Here is a 12327-nt window from a genome sequence, read left to right on the forward strand (position 1 = left end):
CAGAAACGTTTAAAATAAAAGAGGCAGTTTCTGATTCTGCAGAGACCGGCTCAGTCTGTCTGCTGGTCCCCGAGGAGCTTCGGGTTAATACCAGCACCAGAGAGAGCCCTGCTCCCATCCCTCCAGAGTCCAGGTGGACAGGAGGAGCCGTCATCACCTTGACTCAACAGCTCCTGCCAAGTCGCCTCCTCAGGGCGTCTGGCTCTCCTCTCAGTCACGGCACGCCGAGGAGAAAAGGAGCTAAAAATAGCCTCAGGTTGTATCTGGGCAGCGGTGGCTGGGAGCGAAAGGAAACGAACAAATCTGACGTTTGATGCAGACTGCCACAGAGCCCACGAGCAAGGCATCTCAGACAGACCGAGTGTGCCAAGACGCGTTACTTCATTATTCCTCTCTGCTGTTTTTTCTCCTCTCACAGCACATCGTCTAGTTTTTGAGGAAGCCTATTACTGTCCACCCACACACACCCATCAGTAGCAGGCGCACCAAGACCTCAATAACCCTCCACACACAGATACACACACAGACACACACTCACAGACGGGGTTAATCCATTTAACACTGTGAGAACTCAGAGAGACACTGCCATCAAGTGGAGGAAGGTGGGAACTACACCTCTCTGCGTTTAAACGTGATGCTAAGGAGGAGAGAGCCGCAGATTCTCCTCCTGCAGAGCATCATCTGATCACCACGGCAACCAGGAGTCACAGACACATCACACAGCAGCCCAGTCTGAGGTTTTATTTGTGAGATTTATTGAATCATGTTTAAATACAGTGATAAAGCACGACAGAGAAAAAAAAAACACAGGCTGAAAAATCTCCATGAAATCCGCTCAGTTTCCACTTCCTCTGAACGCTCCAACGTCCTGTAAACAGAATCTCTCTTTGTGAAGCTTTCTGCGCCCAGGAGACACAAACAAAACGCTGAATACTGGGATTCATTTGGCATGAAAGGAGACGGTAAATATAGCGTGTCGATTATTGGCAGCTTCGTTACAAAAATATTGGAACGGGGCTTAAAAAGGAGCCTGGGTTTGCTGCGTCGGTTACTGAATGTAGGAGGAGAGTAAAGGGCTCTTTGCTTCAGATTAAGTTCATAAGACCAGGCACTTCTTCTTCTTCTTCTTCTTCTTTGTCAGCTTCATCCAAATTTAAGATTAAGTGTCAGTTAATACTCAGACTTCTGACGTCAGGAAATGATGATTACAGCTAACTACACACGTCCTACTCCAGCTACTTCACAATAAAAGCCCTTAGAAATACAAAAAGTCAGGAGCTCCTCCAGGAAACGACATGAAAACATTTAAAAATGTGTCCTGGAAGAAAGTTTCTAAGAGTCAAAGTGCTAAATTGAATCACCGTGTTGTCAGTTTTCATCACTTTAAGTTAATAAGTTATCAAGAGGCACATCGTTTCATCCAGGGCAGTACAGATAGTGCACAGTGCTCAGAGCGGAGTCTGATTGGACCCCCTCCAGAGGTGAAAACACACCTCCAGAGGTTTGAGCTCATCCGTGAAAAGAAGCCGTCAGTCTTTGAAATGTGAGCTTCCTGTTTGTGGCTGAGTTTAACGGCTGTTTCAGCAGCTCAGACTCAAAGACTGAACCCAGGACTTGTTTTGACGGATGTGTCAGGAATAAAAACCCTCAGAGTTTACATTAAACAGTCTTTGACTCCTCTGCGGTGAACGCTGGGTTCTCCTGCGCTCCTCCTCCTCTGTCTGAAGGCGTCTTTGTTTGGTCTTTGTCAGAGTCTGAGGGTGGAGCTGCTCGGGTGGAGTCTGGTTGTGTGGGAGTTTCTGAGGTGGCTGGTGGATTTGCGCCGTCATCAGACGGGTTTCTGTTGGACGAGCCCGTAGCGTCGTACTCCGGCCGCGCCTTAGGTACCTGGAAACAGACGTAAACAGTCAGAGAGGCTGCTGGGTCAGGTCTACATCACTAATCCAGATCCATATCAGAGTCTAATCTAATCCTCAGACTGAGCTAAAAACACAGAGCTAACGCTAACTCTCTGAGGCTAGCTACTCCGTCACATACAGCCACACGTTAGCCTCCAGGAGCTAACTCATCCACCCTGAAAACACCAAACCTCCCTGATGTCTGCTCTACTCTGACTACTCCTCCACCATCTTCAGCCTCCTCTGACATCAGCACTTCAGCGCCACGGCCGCCAGAGGGAGAGGGGGCGGGGAGGGCGGGGGGTGACGTCAGCGGGGGGGTATTTCATGCAGCAGGTCATGCAGCCGAACGACGTCATTAGCATGGGCGTGGGAGGCGCGCCAAAACACACAGACACATATGCATGCATGCATGCACACACCCACATACCACACACACTTCACACACAGGTAGAGATGAGTCACCACATGCTTCAACACACAGAGAGCCCTGGACACCCACACACACACACACACACACACACACACAGACGCAGACGTAGTTTTCCATCGACCTTTGCACGCAGACGTCTCACCTTTCTTTAGTGTGTGAGCAGGTGAGAGGAGGAAGCAACGGAGAGTTGAGGTTAATACACAGCTTCACACTCAGACACTGCTTCTTATTAGTGACACACACTCCAGGGAGCAGGCTGTGTGTGTGTGTGTGTGTGTGTGCGCTTTGAGTCATTACACACACACAGTCTGGAGCCTGGAGAGTGTGTGAACATGAGACATGTTGAAAACACACACAGGCTGTTAAAGAGAGTGAACAGAGAATAAACCCTGACTCTGTGTGTGTGTGTGTGTGTGTGTGTGTGTGTGTGTGTGTGTGTGTGTGTGTGTGTGTGTGTGTGTGTGTGTGTGTGTGTGTGTACCTGCAGCGGCTGGTTCTCAGGTGGAGGTCCGCTCCCCTTCTTTAAGTTCATCAACTCTCTGATCTGGAAGATCGCGAAGGCAACGGTGACCCAGGGGGCGCCGGAGAGCACCCACGCCGGCCTGCTGACGTCCTCCTGCTCCTCCTGGTGTTTGGTCTTCAGGACCGGCTGCACGAGGGCGGCCCGGGTCTGGCCGGGGCTGCCCACTCCGTTCTGGCTCTGCACCAGGTCGATGGTGGCGATGGGAACCGGGCTGGAGGGGACCGGGATGTTCTCAGCCAGCATTTTGTCCTCTGAAGGAGAAAGAGGAGGAGAGGAGTTTAATCTGACTGCTGTTCATCCGTCACCTCTCTGCTCCTTCAAAGGAGGAGGCGTCCTCACCTTGGCCCTCACTCTCTCCTGTCAGGCACTGGATGAAGGAGAAGATGAGGAGGATGACGAGGGAGGCCATCCCGATGCCTCTGAAGGTCGCTGCAGCGCCTGCACGGAGAGAAAAGGAGGAGGACTTTAGCCAAACAGCAGGAGGAGCAGGAGGAGAAGCTGCTGCTGAAGCATCAGGACGAACCAAAGTAGTTGACGAAGACTCCGCCCATCATGGCGCCGCAGCCTCGGCCCAGCCCCAGGTGGAGGCCCTGCAGGATGCCCTGCGCTGACGTCCTGAGAGCCGGAGGGACCGCCGCGCTCAGGTAGGAGATACAGGCTGCCCAAACTGAGGCGTGCGTCACACCTGGAGGACACACAAGGACAGATGAAGGGACAGGGTTTGGACTTTGTAAAACTTGACAAATGTTTGGAAAGCAGAAAGAAAGATGTCTCTGAGTGTGGTCCGTCTGTGTCTCTTTAACTCTTTGCTCCTCTAAAGTTAAACCCAGAGCTCAGAGTTCCTCCTGACTTCCTGTTATCAGCTCAGGCTGGACTCAGACTTTCTAAACTCTGCCTCAAACATTGAACTTGTTTTCTGTTTGTTCTGAGAGGCGTCGTGTTTCCTCAGGGCGGACGCCTCAAACACACCATGCAAACTCTCACTGCTTCTCTCTGAGACACATCTGTTCATATTTTATCAAACTTAAGTATAAAAATGAAAGTTTCCTCTCCTAACATGCTCAGACTGAACCGTCTGACCGTCTTATAAATGCGTATATAAACGCGTCCTATAAATGAAAAAATAAATTAATAAATAAATTGTAGAAGAATCTATGACATAATAAATAAATAAATAAAAAATACAAAAGAATCTATAAAAGAATACATAAAAAATGAATTATTAAATGTATAATATAAGAATCCACAGAAGAAAAGGCTAATAAAAAGAAATATATAGAAAAATAAAAAAAAATAAATAGAAAAGAGCTTTATAAATAAAAAATAAGGAAATGAATAAAGAAAGAAAGAAAAAAAGTAGCTTTATGAAGTGATATTAATCAAAGAATAAAGCCTTATAAAAAAATATGAAGTAGTGAGAGTGCTAAATTACAAAAATAAATCTATAAAAGAAGAAAATAAATAAATGAATTAATAAATAGATTATATAAGAATTTATAAAAGAATAAATAAATTAATAAAAAATATATAAGAATCTATAAAAGAAAAGGCTAATAAAAGTATTAATATAAAGACAAAATAAAAAATAAATTGAAAAGTGCTTTATTAAAAAATAATAATAAATAAATAAATAAATAAATAAATGAATAAATAAATAAAGAAAGAAAGAAAGAAAGAAGGAAAGTAGCTATATAAAATGATATTAATTAAAGAAATAAACCCTTTATAGAAAAGGCTAATATAAAAATGAAAGTTTCCTCTCCTAACACGCTCAGACTGAACTGTCTGACCGTCTTAACACGCGTCCTGCAGAGGCTCAAAGTTCATCTGAGTGTTTCCTGAGCTCCATCAGCTATCAGGAGGAAAAAGGCCGCCTGATAAGCGTCCTGTTGGACAAACACAGCCTGGGTCCTGTCTCCTGGGTCCTAGTTTCCAGACTCTCAGGGCGAAGGTCGAGGTTACCTTGAAGGACCTCCATGGGCAGCACGATCCAGGCGTTCTGCAGGTAGGAAATGTACAGGTAGCGGGCTGTGTTGCAGGCCAGGCCGATGTACAGCACCCTGAGGAAGAGGAGGAGGAGGAGGGAAAGATTAAACTCTGAGTCTCTGTGTGAGAGGAAGTGACGCCTCGCTGCAGAAACACTTCCTGTCTGACTGGAAAGTCTGATGAGTTTTTATAAAGCGTGCAGGAGTCCTCAGCTGACCCCGAGAGACACGGAAACATCCTCTGCTGCCACTTCGCAGCCGGCAGAGGCTTGGCTCTGAGAAAAACCTTTAAGAGGAGAAAGCTCTCCGTCTGTTTGCTCAGGAAAGTGGAGCGAGCAGCTGTTGGTGTTTGTGGAGAGGAGACAAACGGGTTAGACACACTTCACACCTCAACACCACACTCTCACTCTCAGGTCAGGGTCTGTTTCTGCAGGTTTCAGCCTGAGTTTAGAGAAAAGTCCAGGGTTTGGACTCAGCTCCGAGCCCCACACGCTGAAAAAACTGGTCAGGGCGGTTAAAGGAGCTGAGTCACTGATGGTCTAATAATCCTCTGAGGATTTGAAGTGACGCCTGTGTTTCAGTCATGTGTCTTTCTGTGTGTGTGAGTGTGTGTGCTCAGTAAACGTTGTCTGATGAACAAACACTGGAGTGATCCTGTCTGTGATGCGGGGTGTGTGCACATCCGTCTGTTGGCTCTCCAAATAACACGACAGGGATGTCAGCAACGTCCGGCGCCTCTTGTTTTTACACGTTTGGGAATAAAAGCGCTGAGTTAAAGCTTGGTGTGTTATAAATCTGATAAATACCTGAGCCAGGAGGAGCCCAAGCAGCTGATTAACTCATTGTTACGACACGGTGCAGGTCAAAAGGGGTGGGAACGGTTTCTAACACCGAGCCACGGCTTGCTTTTCCTGTTTATGAAGCAAAGGAAGTTCAGCTCTTCACTTCAGACACTGTAGTTTGTTTTTGTGACTCAGAGCGGCTCCTCTGACTCTCGCTCTGACTCTTGTTGACGCTTTCAGAGTTTCCTGAGCAGGTACAGAGCTGCAGCCCGGAGGCAGAGCTCTGAAATCTAACACCAACATCTCAAATGTCCCTGCTGCCTGCGAGGTCTGAGAGTCCAGCCCCTGAATCTGCTCTAACAGAAACCCTGAGCATCAATGACAGCATTGTGTTAGAGCTGCTGCAGAGGCAGGGTGACTTTCCAGCTCGGTCTGAGGCTGAGGCTGAGTCTGAGGCACGCCGACGCTGCAGGAGGTAATAATTAGGCTGACAGGCTGCTCACTTTCCTGGAAGGAGGTTTGAGACGCTCAAACGTCATTCCTTTATGAACTGCAGCTCTGAAACTCAAACCCAAACATTTAAGGTCACGAATAAAAAATGAACCAAAGCACCAAAGATCCCGACCCTAAGGCGTCGGACTCTGTCTCACCTGACGTGTCCGACCAGCTCGATGAACTTGTGGCTGGTGAAGTACGCAGCGAGCTCCGAGACGTGGCTCAGCACCGAGCAGACCCCGAACAGCGTGGTGGTCCCCTTCAGGTCCTCCAGGTGCCAGTACAGGAAGGTGAAGACGAAGCCGTACCCGAAGCCCATGAACCAGGCCACGAAGAGCACGGAGCCGTAGCGCACGCTGCACAGCAGCTTCAGGAGGTCGCTGTAGTGGAACTCCTGAGAGGCGTCCGGGCTGATGGGGGTCTGATCCGAGGAGCTGGACTCAGGTAGAGCTCTGGGGGTGTCCGCCTCGGCCACCACACCCTCAGGGATCTCGTGTCTGTAGTCCGCCCCCTTTTCGAAGTAGAACTGCGTGGCGACAATGAAGGCGACGCCCATCAGGACTCCGAACACGATGAAGGCGATCTGGTAGTTGTGGAGGCGGTACTCGGGGACGACGCAGCCAACGCCGTCGATCTTCACGGTGATGTGGGTGTGGTCGATCCAGATCCCCACCAGGAGCATGGCCAGACCCCAGCCCAGGGAGCCCCACATCCTCTGCAGGCCGTAACGGTCCCGGGCTTTCCCCAGGTAGTGCAGGGTCACGGTGTCCACGATGGTGACGGCGGGGGCGCTGAAGAACTCACCGACGATGATGACGAGCAGGATGAGGAGGAAGATGGTCTCCACCTGGTCCTTGTTGTAGATGATCTGGTACTCCTTGGCTGTGGTGGGAGCAGGTTTGGTGGTGGTGGTGGGGGTCGTGGTGAGGATGGAGGTGTTGCCTGGCTTGTGCTTGGTGGGGGAAGCCAGCGTGATGGGAGTGTTGGTGGTGGCGTTGGTGATGTCAGTGGCGTTTGCGTCGACGCTTCGCACGTGTCTGAGCTGCATGTTGTAATAAGAGTCTAAAAGTTCATGAAGGCCAGGGAAGTCCAGGAGGCTCCTGCGGCTCCTGGTGCGGTTGGTGGAGTTGCTGGGATGTGTGTCATTAAGAATCGGGGGGGTCGTTATCACAGGCGCCAGCGTCGTCGTCGTCGTCATGCCTTTCTCCTCGCACTTCATCTCGGCTGGTTTCACGAAGCCGATGCCGGAGTTAAAGAGGAGCCAGCAGAGGACAGAGAACAGCAGCACTGCCTTCCCTTTCTTGAAGCGGTCTGCCACCACGCCCCAGAAGGGGGCGCTGCAGAACTCGATGAAGTATCTGATGCCGACGAGCAGCCCGCTGCGGCTGGGGGACATGCCCAGCTGCTTGTAGTAGACGGGGAGCAGAGGGTGCAGCGAGCCGTAGGCAGCGTAGAAGAAGAAGTAGAAGACTTTGGAGACCAGCAGGTGGCTGTTGATGCGGAGGCACATCCTCTCACAGCAGTCTATGGAGTCTGAGTCTGAGGGGGCGGGCTGCTCAGGCGGGGGGCCTGAGGGGGGCACAGGGGGGGCAGAGTCCCTTGTTGGCGGCTGGGGCTGCAGAGACAGCGTGTTGAAGGGCTCTGCCAGCACATACTTCCTCTTCTGCTCCTCCTCATCGTCGGTCAGGATGGCGACCTTGTCGTCTGCCGCCATATCTGCAGATAAGGAAATGAGGGAGTTAACAAGCAAATGAAGCAGACGCCACCGCTCAGGGTTCAGCTGTGTGCGGTTACTGTCTTTACTCTGCTCTCTACAAAGTAATTCACATGAGACGACTTGTTCAGGGTGAAAAACAAAGCAAAACATCTGTCTGACTGTATATTTATCATAACTTAGCTCTTTATAAAGCAAAATAACACAGAAATAAGGATATTCTTGCTAGCATAAACAAAAGCAATCATCCATTGGTCCCCATTACTTTTATATCATACTCATATACTTTCATCAGAATAATATTAAACCCCTGATTTGTAGAAGTTTTTAGTTTTACCTTTTCAAGTCTAGTAAATGGTCCTCCAACGCCCGCTGGGGGCCCTCGGACCTCAGTTTGAACACCTCCTGTCCGTCACTGACTGGCACAGATGACCCTATGCGGAAGTAAATGACATATTTACGATTTTTACTCTTTATTTCAGACGTAAATCTCCAAACCGAGCTCCTTCCGTTGAATAAAAAGTGATGAATGATCTCAAACAGCGATCTCAATAAAAACAGAGTGAACCGGACAAACAGGAAATTAATATAAGCCCTGTATCTCTAACCTGAATTGAACTCTTTAAGGTATATAAACAAAATTAACCCCTCCTTTAAAGGAAATTACCAGAAATGTTGCTCTCACCTGCTCAGGTCACCGCTCCCATTAAATTATGACTGCGCAGTTTCTGTTGAATTTTTCTTTTCCCGCTCCGACATTTCTCTCAGGAAATCGTTCAGAGTTCAAATTAAAAATTAACTCATAATAATTAAACAAAGCCCGACGTGAACATGTTGAAATTTGAGGTGAATACGGAGCGTTTCTCCGGCTGCTTTCTTTGTATTGAGAACAACAGCAGCTCGTCGAACCGGAGCTCCCACCTGTCTCCACCAATAGGCGTCAAGCGCGCGAAAACGCACTCAGTAGTTTCCGCTAGACGCTTTCAAAATAAGACTCTTTGTTTACAAACGTTACCTATGTGTGTTAACGGGATTTTAAAGCTACAAAAACGATTTTTTTTTAATCATGTATTATTACTATTACAAAACTAGGCTTAATTATTTTGCTAAACATGTATCTATTGGTATTTTAAGACGTTATAAATTACTGACTCTCTATATTTTATTAACCCATGACTAATTTCTCTACAATTTTAGATAAAATATAAATTCTTGACATCATAATGTAAGTTAATTTGAGAAAAACACACGTTAAATCAACAGTAAATCCAGAATAAATGTATACTGAGACACGGAGCTGTGTGTGTGCTTTTATTTTGTGTGTACCAGCTACCTCCACGTCTTGGATTGATGCACCTTGACGCAGCACAGCGACTCCGCCTGAAGGTCTCCAGCGCCTGAATTAAAGGGGAAACTCCATTAATTACACATGAGTTAATCAGACATGAAAACATTCCTGTAATGCATTTCAGAGACACTCTACAGACGTTCCCCGTGGGAGCATCCGGGTCTGCAAACATGAGCATGAATAAATAACAACAATAAATCAACATTATGGTCATTAAACTCAGCACAGAGCTGGAGCAGATGGTGATAAATCAGCTCCTAAATTCACATAAATGCTTACAGCTTTCATCAGTCAGACAGATTAATGTGAAGCTTACACACAGGAAGAGGATCCACATGATTTAAACTCCACCTGCATGTGTAGTTTCTTTATTAGTACAAAAGAATAATGGTTTTTCCTGTTAATAAGTGATGTATTATTATTTTTACACATCTTTTATTTTAATAGCACATTCCTACAACTGATCCATGTGATACAGGAAGGTGAAAACATCTAAAAGAGTTTAAATTCCTGTTTTATAAATACAGCAAACCCCACCCATGATGCTACTGGAACATCAAACAAATACATGCTCTCCACTGTCATTCACCTGCTCCACCAGCAGGGGGCGCTGCAGACCTGTGTTTAACAATGACTGAAAGACAAACAGGAAGTCAATTCACTCAATTTAATGTTTTTAAACGTGAAGTCACAGCAGGAGCAAACGCATCATGTCCATTTCCATAAAAAGAACTAAGAAAATACACTTTTCACATCGATATACAACAAATCATACATCCTACAGTTATTTCTTTTTGTAGAGCTGGGGGTGGACCATCCGTCAGAATGATGAGGCGATGAGAAAGATGTGTTTCAATAGTCCGACTCGTCTGAAAGCTCCCCCTGCTGCGTCCAGTGCTTCCCCCTCTTCCTCTTCTTCCTCTTCCTCTCCCCCATCAGCATGGCAGCCAGCACGGTGATCACCACGGTAACGGTGATGATGAGCACGGTGACGGTCTCTGCGAGGCACAGCTCCGTGTCCACGTCCATCAGCCGGTAGTCCAGGAGGACGGGCGGCTCCTTGCAGGTCAGGTTGTAGTAGTCGTCCAGGAAGAGCCTCTGGATGCTGCGCAGCTTCCTGAAGACTCTCTGCAGGTCGCAGTCGCAGTTCCAGGGGTTCCCCTCCAGCAGGATGTGGGTGCTGTAGGTGTGGATGTTCAGGAAGGTCTTGAAGTAGGCCGTGCTCAGCTGGTTGTCAGCCAGGTTCAGTAGCGTCATGCTGGTGAGCGGCTTGAAGACGCCCACCTCCGTCTCCCTGATCCGGTTCCCGGCCAGGTTTAGGACCTCCAGAGAGCGCAGCATGGAGAAGATCCCGCTCCTCAGCGCCGTCAGCTGGTTGTCCTGCAGGTGGAGCTGCCTCAGGGAGCTCAGGGAGGAGAAGGACCTCACCTGGATGGTGTGGATGCTGTTGGAGGTCAGGTTCAGCCTCTGCAGGCCGTCCAGGTGCATGAAGCTGCTGCTGTCCAGACTCGTCAGCCGGTTGTGAGCGAGCTGCAGCTCCCGCAGGAAAGCCAGACCGATGGAGAACCCTTTGGTCAGGGTGGAGATCCGGTTCCAGCTCAGGTCCAGCTTCTGCAGGAACTCCAGGTGAGAGAAGCCCCCGTCCTCCACCAGGCTGATGTTGTTGTTGTGCAGGATGAGGACTCTCAGCTTGCGGTTCTTGGTGAAGGAGCTCTGGGGGATGACGGAGATGTTGTTGTCGGACAGGTCCAGGAGCTCGGTGGAGGGGGGGACCCTGCTGGGGAGGAGGCTGAAGCGAGCTCTGGAGCAGATGGTGAACTTCAGGTCTCCTCTGCAGTCACAGCCCGGTCTGCACCAGCTGCTGTTAGACCTGGAGGACGTCTCCGTCACCACGAGGACGAGGAGGAGGAGGAGGGACAGCGGGGCCTTCATGGTGTCAGAGCGCTCTGTAGAGGAAAGAGGAGCAGTTACTGACACACAGGAATAATCTAAAGGTGTAAAAATCAACAAAATAATAATAATAACAGATTTCAATTCCATCTTTCTGCTCAAGCCTTAAAAAGTGGACTCGACGTGTTAAACTCAACAGGTTATTGTTTCTACTCTTTCTAATCTAAATCTCTGAGTGAGTCCACGAGGATAAACAGAGCTACCTGTGCTGTTTCCTGCCTCTCTACGAGCTCTACGAACCATAAACTGCTGCTATAATGTTTGAGCTTCGTCCTACCTGCAGCTGCTCCCGTGTTTCCGTCTGTTTCTCCTCCGGGCGCTCGTCAACATGCAGCCGGCGACAGGTGGAAACTGAACATGACGGAGGCGAGGGAGGAGGCGCGGGTTGTCACGGCTCGGAGGAAGAAGCTGACGAGCGACACCACAAAGACAGAGAGATGGAAAGAGACACGGGGGGCGGGAGGGGGGGAGCTCGTCAATTATTCACCGGCAGCGCGGCGTCGAAGGGAGGGGGGGGGTTATCAGCCGCTCTGAGAGATTGAAGCAAAGTGGGCCACGCGGCGAGCTTTAGACGCTCTGCACAGATGTGATTGTTTACCTCCAGGTTGCTCCTGATTTACTTTTAATCAGAACGAGTCAAACTTTGATCGGGATGTTCCAGGACAACACTGAAAACAAAAGCCTGAGGATTTGTTTCCTCTCTTTAAAGCACTTTTTGTGATCACACCGACAAACGCAGGAACATTAAAATGACGTAACGTTTGGCAGGAAATCCTCGTTGGACACAGGATGAAAAGTTTTATCTGCAGAAGCCGTGGATTCAAACATTAATCTGTGCTGCATCAGAGGCGTCCAGATGTGACATTAAACATCCTGATGTGTAGGATGAGGCAGAGACGTATGGATGGAGGATGAGGGGACCTGTTGGAGAGGAAGATTACACTAATGCGTTTAAATCCCTGGCACAGATAAAGCTCTCTGTGCCTCCACCGTCCACCTCCGAGCAGATCTTTGACCTGATTCAGCTTCTTATTTTAGCTTCAGCTGAGTCAACAGGTCAGGGCTTTCCTAATCTCTGAAGAATCAGGCTTTCATATCTGACATATCGTGTTGTTTTGTTTAAATCTGAGTCCAGCAGGGTCAGGTTTCTTCTTCTGCTGCTTCAGGTGTTTACAGGACGCCCTCCCTGCTCCGGCTCA

At 48.6% G+C, this 12327-nt stretch overlaps 2 protein-coding genes across 2 annotated transcripts; both read right to left on the bottom strand.

Annotated features, from left to right (window-relative positions):
- Positions 1-743: 743 nt before the first annotated feature.
- Positions 744-8772, bottom strand: LOC141785841 (major facilitator superfamily domain-containing protein 6-like). Its single transcript, XM_074664413.1, has 8 exons — positions 8516-8772; positions 8168-8264; positions 6272-7832; positions 4817-4914; positions 3378-3539; positions 3194-3292; positions 2813-3105; positions 744-1887 (listed from the first exon to the last, which is right to left on the bottom strand). The coding sequence occupies exons 3-8, from the start codon at positions 7828-7830 to the stop codon at positions 1660-1662; spliced, it is 2439 nt and encodes an 812-aa protein (XP_074520514.1). The 5' UTR covers positions 7831-7832; positions 8168-8264; positions 8516-8772; the 3' UTR covers positions 744-1659.
- A 576-nt stretch (positions 8773-9348) lies between these two features.
- Positions 9349-11527, bottom strand: LOC141785874 (uncharacterized). The gene is made up of 2 exons (XM_074664470.1): positions 11406-11527; positions 9349-11124 (listed from the first exon to the last, which is right to left on the bottom strand). Exon 2 carries the CDS (start codon positions 11108-11110, stop codon positions 10031-10033), a length of 1080 nt encoding a protein of 359 aa, XP_074520571.1. The 5' UTR covers positions 11111-11124; positions 11406-11527; the 3' UTR covers positions 9349-10030.
- Between the last annotated feature and the right edge of the window lie 800 nt (positions 11528-12327).

Source organism: Halichoeres trimaculatus, unplaced genomic scaffold (assembly GCF_033239565.1).
Source record: "Halichoeres trimaculatus isolate MK-OKI-2021-1 unplaced genomic scaffold, fHalTri1.1 fHalTri1_scaffold_24, whole genome shotgun sequence".
Classification (NCBI taxonomy): domain Eukaryota; kingdom Metazoa; phylum Chordata; class Actinopteri; order Labriformes; family Labridae; genus Halichoeres; species Halichoeres trimaculatus.